This window comes from Ascaphus truei, chromosome 2 (assembly GCF_040206685.1).
Source record: "Ascaphus truei isolate aAscTru1 chromosome 2, aAscTru1.hap1, whole genome shotgun sequence".
NCBI classification, from domain to species: Eukaryota; Metazoa; Chordata; class Amphibia; order Anura; family Ascaphidae; genus Ascaphus; species Ascaphus truei.
Genome location: NC_134484.1, coordinates 412,313,283 through 412,329,978, shown reverse-complemented (window position 1 = coordinate 412,329,978; position 16,696 = coordinate 412,313,283). Strand labels below are relative to the sequence as shown.

At 42.0% G+C, this 16,696-nt stretch overlaps 1 protein-coding gene and 1 long non-coding RNA gene across 2 annotated transcripts in view; one reads left to right on the top strand and one right to left on the bottom strand.

Annotated features, from left to right (window-relative positions):
* Nucleotides 1-16,696, top strand: part of CUBN (cubilin) — a 312,445-nt gene that overhangs the window by 212,509 nt on the left and 83,240 nt on the right. The window contains exons 42-45 of the mRNA XM_075587495.1: nt 1,241-1,431; nt 2,414-2,597; nt 3,141-3,315; nt 14,496-14,674. Coding sequence (XP_075443610.1) covers nt 1,241-1,431; nt 2,414-2,597; nt 3,141-3,315; nt 14,496-14,674 — 729 coding nt within the window. The remainder of the gene's footprint in view (nt 1-1,240; nt 1,432-2,413; nt 2,598-3,140; nt 3,316-14,495; nt 14,675-16,696) is intronic.
* LOC142487723 (uncharacterized) overlaps nt 1,628-16,696 on the bottom strand; it is an 84,168-nt gene continuing 69,099 nt past the window's right edge. The window contains exon 8 of the long non-coding RNA XR_012799290.1: nt 1,628-1,820. This is a non-coding gene — a long non-coding RNA (uncharacterized LOC142487723). The remainder of the gene's footprint in view (nt 1,821-16,696) is intronic.

Here is a 16,696-nt window from a genome sequence, read left to right as displayed (position 1 = left end):
TAAAGTGCAACCAATAAATGAATCCATTTTGGTGGTAAGCTGATCACCAATCTCTACACTATTGGAAGGGCTGAGCCGCGTCCTCCCTCCTGGTGATTGTTTACTTAGCCCCTGGCACTCTCCATCCACCAATAGGGCTGAGGCAGGCAGGAGTTTGTTTTAAAGAATGTACAGTATACAATATGAACATGTTATATTCACTGCAAACAGACATGCAGCAGAGTAGGTAAATAGCTACAGTAGGTAATATTAGAGCTTTCATGAGGGCGAGATCTTTTAACTGGTGGTTACCTGATTTATTCACTGCTTAAAAGATCTGTAACTTATTTAACAGAAGCCTAACGCAACGTCATATTAAGCCTATATGCATATCTTCAAAGGCCAATAGCGTAACATGAAGTCATGGTTTCTCCCTTAAAGAGCATTGTGTTAACTATAACCGTTAGTGATAATGACATGCAGACGGGTCATCATGCATACATCTTATATCCAGACAAGTCTGTTAGAGTTAATGCTGGGACTTAACACTATGTTAGTTAGGTCATTATCTAAAGCTGCTGTTACTCCCATCTAGACCCTGGAAGGAGGCTTTTGTGCAAAGCACTATTTCAGGGTCCTGCATAGGAGTAACGTTGACATATTTAATGTCACGTTATTGGACGATAACGCAACGTTGTGCTACAATAACCTGCCGTTAAGCTAATTAGATGTATTCTGGCCATTGTTTTTGTATATAATTAGCCTTAAAAATATACATCAACCTCAGGTAAAATAATGTCCATTTTTGACACGTTGTAAGCCTGGTTTAACTGAGCTTTGTGGATCTCGCCTTTAGTTGCAATCTTACCCAGATCTGGGAAAAGTAAGTGTCAGATAATTATATTTAAAACGTGTGATATAAATACAGTTTTCTTTTATATTCAGAATACCTAAGCTTGCTTTATTACATAAAATACATTTCATTTTCTATTAAAGTTTACAGTGTGTTTTTTTTTTTTTAGCAATTCAAATGGCACTCTGTATGTATGTATGTATGTATGGGTATATATACAGTATGTGTGTGTGTGTGTGTATATATGTATATACATATATAGCGTCATCCAGGTACATAGCCCTTCACAGCAGTACTACACGTGACATAATAATATGACACATAATGGGAATATTGCACATACGTCTCGTTTGGGGTTCATCAAAGTTGTACTTCACTGTAATAGCTCCTCATATGCATCTTTTTTAGGTTGTGGTGGATATTTACACGCAGACAGAGGTGTGATCACTTCACATAACTTTCCTCAGCACTACACTCCCAATCTCAATTGTACCTGGCATGTAGTAGTTACAAGCGGCTTCACAATTGCTACCCATTTGGATCCAACATTTCGGATTCCAAATAATGATGCTGCCTGCAGCAGTGGTGACTACATAGAGGTAAGCTCTGTGGAAATCTTAATATTGTTAGCAACTCATTGTACTTTTTAAATCTAATTTCATGCAAAGTACATTTGTTATACAGTACAAGACACAAGATACAGTATTAAATAATCAAGCCCTTTTTTGTTCCTAAGGAATATTCTAAATGCTTTCCATGTACTGTATCCAAACTACAGGGTCAATGTGTAGCACTGGAAGTTGGGACAACTTGGTTACATATACAAAATAAACATTACCTCGATAAAACGCCCAACGGCGCGAAACGCGTAGGGGGTTCTTTTTTGTATCTCTTTGAACATGACCTAATAAGTGACCTTTTTTTATTGGAGTTCACCCTCAGAATTTTTCATTTAATTGGTTGTGCACCACATCTCCGTTTTTCATCTCTTTAAAAAAAAATAAACATAGTGTAAGTTTTGGAAGTATCCTCAGTTAATGTGACCGAGTTTTGCAGATAGACATAAAAACATCCTATAGTAGCTACTATTAGCAGACATACATGCTATTTAGGCATGACTCACATTAACCCTATTCTTCCAGTCAGCTACATTCTAATTCATTGATGAACCAGTACTATAAGGATGCAGTATTTATTTTGTCATTGGGTGGGCTAGGTGATTAATAGTTTACATTATTGCATATAATTTCCTGTTTGTGATTGTGATATTTTCCTTTGTCATGGTACAAAGATCAAATTAAGTTTGCAAATAATCAGTTAATCAGATTAATTTCGGGTGAATCGCTAAATATAAAAGGATACAAAACATCCATTCTTTCATTAAAACCAATGTGCTTTATCATAGACAAATGCTTCTTACATAGATTGAACTATTCAATACTAGTATTTTCTCTGAAATAGCAGTGATTAAAAAATATTTGATATGAGTACTGAAAACTGTAAATTCTTTCTTATTATTTTCTCTGCAGAATAAGGGGCAGATAATTGTCAATGTATTACTTTGTTGTATTCTTTCGATAGCTAAAGAATGGTCTTGATGAGTCATCACCCCCATTGGGTTCCATTGGGGGAAATGGAAGATTTTGTGGCAGCAACCCCCCATCCACCATGCACACAACTGACAATGAGCTGTTTGTCCATTTCATTTCTGACAACAGTAATGAAGACAAAGGTTTTAAACTGCAATATGAGGCACAGAGTTTGGGTACGTACCGACTGAAGTTATCATTATTTACTCATTGTTCTTTCAGTGTTGCCTCTCCAGAAAGGGGGTTCGGGGTGTGATTAATAAGGTTCTGGGATATGTTAAAGATTACATTTTTTGAATTTGAAAAATGATCTAAACTTGAGATATCAAACATTTGTTTATGTAGCCACACACAGCCACACACAGCCACACACAAACACACACAAACACACACAAACACACACATAGCCCCGATCCACGCTTGCAAAATTATGCAGGACACCCTGTGCTCATGCTTGGAGAGTTGGTGATGTCACCGCTCTCAGCGGCAGCGTGGACTCAGTCTAATTTTGCAAGCGCGAGCTGTTGAAATATGTAAGTATTTAAACATATTTGGATTTATATTGTATACCGTTTAATAAAGGGTTTTTTTTTTTTTCATGTGATTTTGATTACATCAGGCAGGGGGGGCCCGAGAAATTTTATGGATGAAAAGGGGGGCTCGGCATAAAAAGTTTGCTCACCCCTGTTGTAGATAACACAATTTATGCTTCCATTCAGCATGTGGAGGGAATATTTATGTCAGCAACTCAAACCTCACTGGATCTGTGACATCGCCCAAGTATCCTGACAATTATCCGCAAAATGCTGATTGTGTGTGGACCATCACAGTACCAAATGGAGAAGCAGTGCAACTGGAATTTCAAGATCAATTTGATATTGAACACTCAACCAAGTATTTATATTTATGATATTCACAAATTAAGTTTATTATTTGTTGTCTACCAACTCAGTTTGTTTCTTAATCTTACCTGCCTATGGAATGTATTGGAGTTTAGTATTTACAGTAATTGTAGTTGTAACGAAAAGGGGAGGGGTAGGGGTCCCTAGTCAGATTATATTAAACGTTCTGAAGGGGTGCTATCAGGGATAAATAACTATAAACAATGCGAGAAAGAGAATGCCTAGTGATGCACTCACCTCCACTAATATTTGAAAATAAATACATTTTAATGATAGTTGAAGAAAACACTAACTCATTTTAAAACCTCAAAAATAAGCGCCTGTGTATTTCACCATTAATGAAAACCTCAAAAATAAACGCCTGTGTGTTTCACCATTAATGAAAACCGCAAAAATAAGCGCCTGTGTGTTTCACCATTAATGAAAAAGATAATTTTCACATACCAAAGATATACCCTTAGATCCTAAGGACGCGCCCCTTAGATCCTAAGGACGCGCTTATAGTCCCGGCGTTGGCAACATTGCATCAAAAAAATTGAATCCATCGCATGTGCTTATAGTAGGATTGGCGCGACGGCTTAGTCGCGATCACCGGAAGTCAATTCAATTGGATTTTTTCCGTGGCCGCAGCATGACGTCGGCATTGCCGTCGCTGGGACTATAAGCGCGGCCTAAATTAGTTCACTGGACTAAGTCCTATATGAATGTATATCCTGCTTTGTGCAGACCAAGGGGAATATAGTACTTACGTGTGTGTGCACTAGGAATGCAGCTTAGAGAGTTGCCATGAGATGTCTGTACTAGTGGCTACAATATAGCATTCATGGTGGATGTTAGACAAATATTGCTGTCAGCAAGGGGAAAAATGCCTACAAATATCACTCGTATATCTTGCAACATTGTATCTCAAGATTCAGCTGTGCTCAAATCTGAATCCTCAGAGTAATGGTATTGTGCTACTCCCTTAGAGCAGCTGTGCTCAAATCTGAATCCTCAGAGTAATGGTATTGTGCTACTCCCTTAGAGCAGCTGTGCGCATATCTGAATCCTCAGAGTAATGGTATTGTGCTACTCCCTTAGAGCAGCTGTGCGCATATCTGAATCCTCAGAGTAATGGTATTGTGCTACTCCCTTAGAGCAGCTGTGCGCATATCTGAATCCTCAGAGTAATGGTATTGTGCTACTCCCTTAGAGCAGCTGTGCGCATATCTGAATCCTCAGAGTAATGGTATTGTGCTACTCCCTTAGAGCAGCTGTGCGCATATCTGAATCCTCAGAGTAATGGTATTGTGCTACTCCCTTAGAGCAGCTGTGCGCATATCTGAATCCTCAGAGTAATGGTATTGTGCTACTCCCTTAGAGCAGCTGTGCGCATATCTGAATCCTCAGAGTAATGGTATTGTGCTACTCCCTTAGAGCAGCTGTGCGCATATCTGAATCCTCAGAGTAATGGTATTGTGCTACTCCCTTAGAGCAGCTGTGCTCATATCTGAATCCTCAGAGTAATGGTATTGTGCTACTCCCTTAGAGCAGCTGTGCTCATATCTGAATCCTCAGAGTAATGGTATTGTGCTACTCCCTTAGAGCAGCTGTGCTCATATCTGAATCCTCAGAGTAATGGTATTGTGCTACTCCCTTAGAGCAGCTGTGCGCATATCTGAATCCTCAGAGTAATGGTATTGTGCTACTCCCTTAGAGCAGCTGTGCTCATATCTGAATCCTCAGAGTAATGGTATTGTGCTACACCCTTAGAGCAGCAGTGCGCAAAGTGGGGGGATTTTTTTTTTGGGGGGGGGGGGCGCGTGGGCGGTTGCAGAGGCCCTGTGCTCTTCCCCGAGGCATTTAAATTAAATGCTGGGGGATTGCGTGAGGCCTCTGCAACTCACTTACCAGGGTTCAGACGCGTTGCTCTGATGTGTCGCCATGGCAAAGCGGCGTCAAATGACGCCGTGGTGTAATATGTAATGACGTCACACGTCCGTCTCCATGGCAACATTATTTGTCGACGCCGAACCAGGTAGAGGGGCGCAAGAGGGTGGGGGAGCAGGCAGGGGGGTGCAGCTCCAAAGGTTTGCACTCCCTTGCCTTAGAGCATATACAGTATAATTAGTATGCTTAGGCTGTCATCATGAATTAAACTGAGAGTGTTGCAAAAAGAGTTGCAAATAGATGCCTACTATTGCTGCTAATCGCTACAATGTAGCACTAATGTTGGATGTTTAAGCAAATAGTAATGTCAGCAATGAAAAAGATGTCTACAAATATCACTTATATTTCACTGTGATATTGTATTTCCAGATTCAACTATTTTCAGGTGAATCCTCAGAGTGTTGGCATATAATTACTGCCTCAGAGCATCTATGGATTCTTCTACTGTAGTATGGTCCTTTTATAAATAGGCACCTGTGCCTCTTTCTGAATTTAGTAGGTTCCTCACATGGTCCACATCATAGGATATATCGTACAGGTATAGTAAGATATATAGTACAGGTGCATGGAGCAAGTTGCCCAGTGTTTACACACACATTCGACTAGACCTGTGTCTCAGTCGCGCAAATGACGTCCTACCTATGGATATCGTTTACCCAGCCTTCTCTAATCCTGACCCTGGCTTGTCCACGGATCATCCTGCCTTCTCCAGTCCTTACCCGGCTATGTTTGACCACAGAATTCGCAACCCGGATCCGGCTTTGTGGTCTAAGGTCGGTGAATATCTATCCCCACCTCAGCCCCGCGGCCCGGTCCAGGTTTGTGGTGAGCACGTACGTTACACTCAATTGTTTGTAGGTAACTATGGAAATGGTGGAGTTAAATAGCCACGGTAGCAGTGACGCGCCCACCCCTGATGAAGTTCTGAGTAAGGAACGAAACGTGCGTCGGGTGATGACAGCAACCCGGTGTGATACCTTGTCTCTCTCACGGTAGAGACCAACCAACCATTTAGAGATGCAACCCCCTTGAGTACAGTTGGGGGAGGGTACCAGGTCTGAACCCAGGATTGGGTAGAACACAGACCTGATCCCACCTCCTCCCTGTCACTCAAGGGTACTGCCTGAGTGAGGGATATCCATGATTGTTTCTAACACATCATGATGTTACCAGAACTGACATGTCAGATAAGGGCAGAATAGTAGCCGAACCCCAGCATGGATATCGTTTACCCAGCTTTCTCTAATCCTGACCCCGGCTTGTCCACGGATCATCCTGCCTTCTCCAGTCCTGACCCGGCTATGTTTGACCACAGAATTCGCAACCCGGATCCGTGGACAAGCCTGGAGCCTACAGCAGATGGAGGCGCTCAGTACCATGGAGTAAATGTCAAGTATGTACCCCGGAAGTCTGTTCTGCAGTCCCCACAAACAACGGCGGACACCTCAGCCTCTTGTGAACCAACAGGTAGCATGCACCATACACCTGGTAACAGGGGAATGTCCCATAGTGTGGGGGAAACACTGTTACACATGTAAGTTTAAAATATGAACGAAACGGACTAATATTCATAGTTATATAGGCTTGAATTTAGACAGTACATATTTAGAGTTTTCTGAACGGGGAGTTCTGTACATGGGGCACCTGAGTACCCCTCCCCCCCCCATACACCATAGTAATTGCAAGAAACAACAGTATCAGTCCATGATAACATATAATGGCTTATATGTATTTTAGTTTATATAAGTCCCTATGTTTACTCTCACTGCAGCTTGTTCATGTAGACAAATGTGTCACTCATGTATCTCACTGTCTGTTCCGAGATAATTTAAATGATAGTGACTATAGTTCTCATATAAGGAATCATAATGATTTAATCATGATTTCTTTTTAAACAGATTGGCTCTAGGCTTAGCAGGTTGTGATTACTGGCATATGTCCAGGCCCAGGTTAATCCCATATTCATTTGGGGACTACAGGGAGGCGGAGTAGACAAATCTTTCATTGAGGCCTTTGGGTGATAGTGTCCCTAGGGTATATATCCACTTCGCCTCCTTTCCCAATAGGGCTGTATCTACAGTAGCTCACCTTTCCTCACTCCTGATATCATATAGTCTATGCCTTGGAAAGACAGGTAAGTGACATCACCATGGTCAATCTAGTTAGTATGTCTTGCTACAGGAGTGTCTACTGTTCCTTATGGTGTTAATATGTTCTAGAACACGTCTTTGTAATTGACGCAAGGTATTTCCGACATATTTTATTCCACACCGACAAGTAGTCAGTCAAATATACCACTCCCTCAGTTTTGCAGTTGATGAAGCTTCTAATTGTGTATTGTTTTGTATTATCCCAGTTGTTAAAGACTTTTGTGGGATTGATGAACTGACATGCTCGACATGAGCCACATCGGTATGTACCTATAGTTCGTGTACTGAGCCAAGTAATTGGTTGTTGGCTTTGGTAGTGGCTATGGATCAATTGTCCGATACATTTCTTGGTCATCTAAATGTTATAGAAGGGGTTGTACTTAATACTTTTTTGAAAGCCTCATTCTCCAGAAGGATGTGCCAGTGTTGGTTTGATACTTTTTTGACTTCCCTCCACTGCTTATTATATGTCCCAATAATTCTTATTGGTTTCGTTCCCTCGGGTTTAGATTTTTTGCTATACAGTAGTGTGTTATGGTCTGTGTCCTTTGCTCACTTGAGGGCCCTGTTTATACAAGACCGACTGTATCTTCTATTTGAGAACTTCTTCCCCATAATCTTTGATTGCTTTTCGAAGTCTTGGGGAGTGGAGCAATTTCTCTTCACACTCAATAGCCCTTTTGGGATCCCCTGAACCAATGATTGTTGTAGTGTTTACCTTTTGATTGTAATTGTTTATTTATTTATTTTATTTATAAAATATTTTACCAGGAAGTAATACATTGAGAGTTACCTCTCGTTTTCAAGTATGTCCTGTGTGTCTTAATTATTCAACCACATTGGAATCTTTTACCAGACCATTCAGGATGTTTAGTAGTCTTCAATGTGGAAGAATGTCCAAGTAAAATCCATACTGCCACTGTACACCCCAATCTACCATCGATGGAGCCATGTCCATCTCTGTTAATGTCAGGCGAGGAGCGGCCGTGGCAATGTGGTCAATATATAAACGAGCTCACAGCTCAAACGGCTGTGTTCGATTACTTCACATGGTGTGAATAAATACGTTTTTGACAACATCATCTTGGTGAGTGCTGCAGATTTTTCTCGTTTATATATTGTTTTGGACTGGTTTGGTATCCCAGTCTTTCTGCTGGCACCGCATATTAGCCCTTATATATCATATTTTGCTTTTGGAGTGCACCGAGCATCATTGTATTTTTTGTATGTATATGTGTATAATGAGATAGGCTGAGCGGCCTGTCACTCACTCAGGGACAGCCAGATGAGAATGCACATTCTGTGTAATGAGACTGAAGGTGAAGAATACAAGAACGGGATTTTGCACTTTGGGCAGAAATTTGTTTCCTGCTATTATTGTATGTATTAATGTATATCTTTATTTATATAGCGCCATTAATGTACATAGCGCTTCACAGCAGTAATACACGTGACATCATATAAATAACAAATAATACAAATAACACATAATGGGATAAGTGCTTCAGACATAAAAGTGACATTTAGGAAAAGGAGTCCCTTGCCCCGAAGAGCTTACAATCTAATTGGTATGTAGGAAGAACATACAAAGACAGAAGGAAGGTGCTCTGGTAAGTGTGTCTGCATGGACCCAAGGTCGATGTATGAGGTGTAAAGTATCAGCCAAGGAGCTACTCATATGCTTCATTAAGGAGGTGTGTTTTAAGATGGGTCTTAAAGGTGGATAGAGAGGCTGCTAATCGGATATTGAGGAGAAGGGCATTCCAGAGATGTGGGGTAGTCAGTGAGAAAGGTTTAAGGCTGGAGAGGGCTTTAGAAACAAAATGGAAGACATCTGCTCAAGGAAGACATCCTTGAACAGAATGCAAGAGTCGGGATGGTGGATAGTGAGAAATTAGGGCTGAGATGATAGAGTGTATGATACAGGATTTGTTTGGAAGCCAGAAGAGGGATTTCATGAGGGATTTCATCAGGGGAGACACCAAGACAGATTTAGGAAAGAGTAAAGTGATTCTGGCAGCAGCGTTTATAATAGATTGTAGGGGAAACAGGTGAGAGGCAGGAACGCCGGACAGCAGGAGGTTGCAGTAATCGAGATGGGAGAGAATGAGGGCCTGAGTCAGAGTTTTAGCAGTCGAGCAACAGAGGAAAGGGCGTATCTTTGTAATATTTCAGAGGTAAAACTGACAGGTTTTAGCTACCTTTTGAATGTGAGAGGAGAATGTGGGAGAGGAGTTGAGGGTGACCCCTAGGCAGCGTGCCTGTGCTACTTGGTGTATGATGGTGCTTCCGTGCATTCCGACAGTAACATAGAAGGAGGCAGTAGGACCAGGTTTTGGGAGGAAATATGAGGAGCACCATTTCTGACATGTTAAGTTTAAGTCGGCGGAGGGCCATCCAGGATGATATAGCGGAGAGACATTCAGAGAATTATTATAAATCCCTGTACTGTATTGTCTTTGTAAAGCACTGAGTACACTGTCTGTGCTATATAAATAAAAATATATATCCCCCTCTGTGATAAATTTAGGGGCCTCTCACTCACCCAGGAAACACTGGGGAGGGAATGTTAACGGCAGTAAAGACGGCAAAGAGAGGAGACAACAGATGATATGAATTGAAGAGGAGGGAGTGAAGTGTGCACAGAGAGGAGCAGACACAGTAAGGCATGGAGTGCAATGAGGAGCAGGGCATGATGGAGGGGGGAGGAGAGACAGCAAGGAAGGGAGCGGAGACAGACAGAGGAGAGCAGTGTGCACATCGGGGAGGAAAGACAGCAGGGTGAGTAGGAGGTGGAAACAGAGAGACAGTAAGAAGAGGAGGAGACAAATGAGTAGGAGAGGAGGGAGTGTATTGTGTACAGAGAGGAGCTTACAGGAAGGGGTGAAAACAAAGACTAATGTTTAAGTAATAACCTTTCAGCTCTCCTAGATCAGCGTATGTTACACCGGGTAAAGTTAGTTTCATATATTGTGTGGCAGGACAGCTTCGTGGTAGGGTCACTAAGAGTCCAAACAGTGTGTTTTTAGGCTTTAAGCATTCAGTGGTTTATTTTCCACAACAAAACAAATAGGCACACTGTTCCTTTAAGGCAAACCAAATCATAAAATCAAAATCTACTCCCCTTGGTAGACATACTAGACCAAACATATACCATCTTGTATATAATGTATACCCTGTTCATTTATGTAACTGTATTTGCAACCATGTATTATTTGTCTTAACTCTGTGCCCAGGACATATTGAAAACGAGAGGTAACTCTCAATGTATAACTTCCTGGTAAAATATTTCATAAATAAATAAAAATACAGGCCCTAGCTACCTGGCTGGCCAGCTAAGCCAGTTACCAACCCCCAAAACATACAATACGATATCAGGGAACAATATTAAATCCCTTATCTGACAGTTGGGGAACTCTGTCCCAAGTGAGTCCATGCAATCCCTCTGGACACGTCAGAGCTCCGCTTCCTCATCAGGATTGGAACGCAAGTTCCTTGGAGCAGAGCTGCATACTGCAGTTTGTTCATGCCCGTGGTGATTCTGTTTCCTGTGTCTGATTCCCAGATGGACCCAGGACCCTGCTCCCTGCAGGCCTGGGGACCAGACCAACCAGTGTCATCCTGGTTGGGGAAAAGTCTCTCTCTGTAACGCTTGCGCTCACCACGAACATGGTGTGACCCCGGTACTGAGGTGGGAGAGTATAGAACACGCCACCCACAGCAACGGAGAGTGGAGAGTCGATAGTCAAGGTTAGCTGGGTCAGGGTTGGAGATAGTAGAATGGTCTTGATACTTGCCGAGGTCAGAGGTAGGAGCGAGGAGAGTAGTCGGTAGCAGGGTGCCGTGGTCAAGGATGGAGAGATACAGAAGGTCACAGCCAGGCCGGGGTCGATATCCAGAGAAGGGTCCAAAGTCTAGCCGGGTCGGTACACAGGAGATCAAACACAGAGGATGGCAAGGCAAGGCAATACAGCAGGAACAGGGACGTGGGAACAGCAAGGCTACAATGAACTATGCTCAGCCAAAGAAGGAGTGAGAGAGATGAGCATAGATGTGTGAGAGAGTCCAATGAGACAGGGGGGTTTAGCGGAGGAGCGGCCTTTGCGGAGACAGGGATAGGCTGTGAGATGCAGGAGACCGGTGAGCAAGATAATGAGTATTGACACGTAGCTGGGAAGCAGTGCACGTGCATCACGTGTGCACGCCGTGCGGGGCGCCCGTGCGCCACAAGCGGGGGGTGGAGCCAAGCTCTGTAGGAACCTTGAAAACCCTCCGTGAGTGTGCGCGCTCTGTAAGGTGCGCAGGACGCTGTGAAGTGGCAGATAAGGAGGAAGCACGCAGCAGGGGATGCGCTCCCCGATTCCTTACAGTAAGGTGCGCAGGAGGCTGTGAAACAGCAGGTAAGGAGGGAGCACGCCGCGGGGGACGTGCTCTCCAATTCCTTACACACTCTCTCTCCCTGTTCATTCAGAAGTTCTGTCTTAACTGGCTGCACCTGCAGCCAGCCTCTCCAGAGTGGAGGAAATGGAAAAGACGAAGAAGGCATTTAAATTCTTAAAGTCAGAAGGGACGGAGGCATCATATCAGAATTATAAAGAATGTACAGATGCAGCGGCTGTTATCCGACCATTCATCGGGTTGAATCACGCACTATAGTGCGTGGTGGTCCGAGATGGTCCTCTGCAGACTAAATGGTCCATCGGATTAATACAGCAGGGCTCCCTGCTGTGTTAATCCTACCGGGGTCTACCTGTTTGTAAGAGACGTGCAGTACTAGAGAGACTGAATCAGTCACTCTACTTGCGGCATGGGGGTTTTATTTAAATTTGAACACTACAGTATTGTAGCAGGGGATCTCCGGAGCTGAACCGCATTGATTTCAGGTCTGGGGACCCCTGCTTCCCGAGTTACAGGCCCCGTTATTGGGTGCCGGTATCCCCGCCATGTTAAAATCCTGTGGGTCACGTGACCGTGGTATTTTAACATTGCAGGGGCCTGTAACTCGGGAAGTAGGGGGTCCCCAGACCAAAAATTAATGCGGTTCAGCTCCAGAGACCCCTGCTACAATACTGTAGTGTTTAAAATTAAATAAAAAACCCCGTGATCGCCTGTTAGAAGCACGTAAGTAGAAAGACTGATTCAGCCTATCTCTTACTGTGCATCTCTTACAGACCAGTAGACCCCGGTAGGATTCACACAGCAGGGACCCCTGCTGTGCTAATCCAATGGGCCATTAGTCTGTCGTGGCAAATGTTTAAAGGATTTCGGGGAGATCTCGAAAACCAATTCGAGAAATGGGTTATATGAATAGGTTATGCATTCTGGAAACAATAATAAACAGGCAACTTACAAATTAAATGGAGAATTCTTGATGGAGAAGGATTTAGGAGTGCTTGTAGACAGCAGGCTTAGCAATAGTGCCCAAAGTCATCCAGTACAGTAGCTGCAATGGCAAACAAGACCTTATCTTGCATTAAACGGGCAATGGATGGAAGGGAAGTAAACATAACTATGCCCCTTTCTAAAGCATTAGTAAGACCACACCTTGAATATGGAGTACAATTTTGGGCACCACTCCTTAGAAAATACATTATGGAACTAGACGAAGTGCAGAGAATAGCCACCAAACAATCTGATTTATGAGGCGAGGCTAACTAAATTAGATATGTTTACATTAGAAAAGAGGCGTCTAAGTGGGGATATGATAACAATATACAAATATATTTGAACACAATTCAAGGCGCTTTCAAAAGAACTATTCATCCCACGGGCAGTACAAAGGACTCGGGGGCATCCCTTAAGGTTAGAGGAAAGGAGATTTCACCAACAACAAAGGAAAGGGTTCTTTACAGTAAGGGCAGTTAAAATGTGGAATTCATTACCCATGGAGACTGTGATGGCAGATATAATAGGTTGGTTAAAACAAAAAGGTTGGACATCTTTTTAGAAAGGAAAGGTATACAGGGATATACCAAATAAGTAAACATGGGAAGGATGTTGATTTAGGGAGTAATCTGATTTGCCAATATTTGGAGTCAGGAAGAAATTTATTTTTCCCCTTAACTTCCTCTGGATTAATATACTCTAAGTACGGATATAGGCTAAGTATCTGTCGTCTAAATTTTGCATAGGTTGAACTTGATGGATGTATATATATTTTTTCAACCTCTACTATGTACAGTAACTATGTAACCCCTCTCTCATACTCTCTCCTACTTCCCTTTCACTCTCCCTGTCATTTCCCGCTTTGCATGTAAATCTGTCCCCATTCGTAGCTTGCCTATGTATGCTCAAGCTACAGGATGAAAGGAGGAATGGCCCAGAGAGAGAGGAGTCTGGGAGACACAGGGGAAGTCCCTTCAGGCTGCCTGTGTCCCACCAGTGCTCTAAGCCTTAATTGTTCATAGAATGTTGTCTTCTCCTGAATTCACCAGCAATGTTATATCCTTTTTGGGTCTATGTGGCCTTCTTCCACTATGGACTACACATGCCCAAAATGTCTGCATCACTTATTGCACTTGGATTACTTAAGAAATTGGTTGATTGTTTTGTGCAAAGTCATTTTTTTAAAGGTTTACGACAGCGTTGAAGAAACCACATTAGGCAGACTGTGCCTGACACTTTCAAGAAAACCATATAGCACTTTTTTCCCTTTTTGGACACATTGGTCTGTTTCCCTTTGTAGTGCATCCCTTATGCACATATTCATTATACTACAAAAATGGCAGAGAAAGAGGCAGATTCTCTCTTTTTCAAAGTGCCGAATTTGAATATGAGGCATAAATAGTCATTTATAAATGCAACGAAAACACCAGACTTCAAATTGCATGACATTTTCAGGCGAATTTGCAGTGGAAATATTGAAGGTTAATGAACAACCCCCTTAGTATCTTTAAAACGAATGACTGTTTTTGGAGTGTTGGACAGGATAAATATCATTCTCACAATAAGTGACACATTCATCATATTATATGTGCCTTTCTAGTTATTAATATTTTATTATGTTTAACTCCTTTGATGCTGGAAGCTAGCACCATCATACATTTATGTACTTATATTGGAAAAATATAACCATTTTCTTTTTTTAAATCAGCTGCAGCTCCAGTTATCTGGAATTACGTGACGGTGCCGATTCCAATAAAAGACTCATTGCTAAACTGTGTGGAAACACTCTGCCGGTGACTTACAAATCTCTGGGTACTGTCATGTACTTGAGGTTTAGATCTGACAATAGTACACCCCGCAAAGGTTTCAAGGCTGTGTATTCCATAGGTATGTTTGCAAGAAGTATATCTTCCTACACCACCATCTATCCTGTCACCCAAGCACATTGCCTACGTGTGTTATTTGATTCCTCCCTCTCCTTCTCTACTTAGGCCTCGGACATGGTAAAAAAGATAGCGCTGAGCCAGCACACTTACCTCCTGCATCTGGTATGTGTGTGGCTTTAGCAGGCGCTTCCGCAGGCGTGCTGAGGCATGTGGAATTGCAGGAGACAGATTGATTTTAGTTTTCGCGCTGAAGGAAGCGGAGGGCCGGTCACGTGACCGGCAAAAGCCAATAGAACTCAGTGACGTCGGCTCCGTGACGTGGTGCGCTAGCCCCGCCTCCCTCACCACCTCCCACCCGCCTCTTAAGCGCGCTCGCTGATGCTCATGCCAGGACACAAAAAAGCTCATGCTTGAGCAGGAGAGCATGAGCGTCAGCACGGCTCAGCATGGTATTTTTTACAATGACCGCGGCCTTACATTCACATTTAGCTCTGGCTAAAACTTGTTGCTTCTTCCTCTGTACATTTTGCCAAGGTGATTATACTGCTAAAAATCCAATGCATGCCTTTATCCTCTCCTGTCTGATTATTGTATCCTACTACTAACATGTCTCCCTGTCTCTCAGCTGTTTGCTTTGCAATCTATCCAAAATTCTACAGCTAGTATCATTACACTTTTGTCTACAACAGTGTCAGTGCATTTACTCCATAAATCCCTTCTCTGGCTTCCCATTAAGCTCCGGGTTACCTACAAAGTTCTCCTTCTAACTTTCAAGGCTCTCCACTTGTCTGCTCTTCCCTACATTGCTTGTGATGCTCATAACTATCTCCTTTTAGCCACTTCCACTGCTTTCTCTCACCTTAAAACCTTATCCCTCACTACCCATTAACCATGAAACTCCACCTTTAAGTCAAAACTAAAGACACACCTTCTGAATGAAGCTTAAATAGTCTACAATCTTGGCTACTGCCCCACACCTACAGTCACACTCGCCAACCATTGTGATCAAGCACTGCTATTTTACTGCACTTACACCTTTACCTGCAGTCTCTATAAGTCTGTGAGTCCACTATTTGATGACCAACCGCTCTACCCAAATCCAATAAAGTGTATAAATGATGACTAAGGTGCACAAGGATAATATATTTATATATATATATATATATATATAATTAAAAAAAAATAGATGATACCGTTCTGTGGCTAACGAAATGCTTTTATTCTTGCGAGCTTTCGAGATACACTGATCACTTCTTCCGGCGATGTTACAATGAATGAAGCAAAAGGTATACTTAAAAACAGTGTCTCTTGGAATGTTTTCTGTGCTATATATTATCCTTGTGCACCTTAATCATCATTTATACACTTTATACATATATATATATATATATATATATATATATATATATATATATATATTATATAAACAACAAAAAGTGTGAGGGAACCTGCTTCCACTAGATCCCTATTTGCACTCATGGTAAGGTAATGTATTATGACGTTAGTGAATTAGTCAAGGAATACTAACATTCCCCCTGATTGGGTAATAATTGACCCCTCAATAAATTAAACTATTAGATAGAGTACAGTACAATTCTGAAAAATAACATTTTATTTTAATACTTCATTATAGAAACAATGACGTAAGTGAAAAATATATTTGCAGTGATAGTCTTCAGTATCTATTTTATAGCGGTTCTATGTGGGTTACATATTTTTCCTATTAAGAACCATAAAAACTATACCTACTTAACCATTATACAAATTGAGACGCCCACAGTGGAGATTTTAACTATCACTGTAAATATATTTTTCACTCACGTCGTTATTTCTATAATGAAGTAGTAAAATAAAATGTTGTTATTTTTCAGAATTGTACTGTACTCTATATAATAGTGTCATTTATTGAGGGGTCAATTATTACCCAATCAGGGGGAATATTAGTATTCCTTGACTAATTAAGTCACGATACATTACCGTCGTTTATACTTTGAGTGCAAATAGATGGGGATCTGGTGGAAGC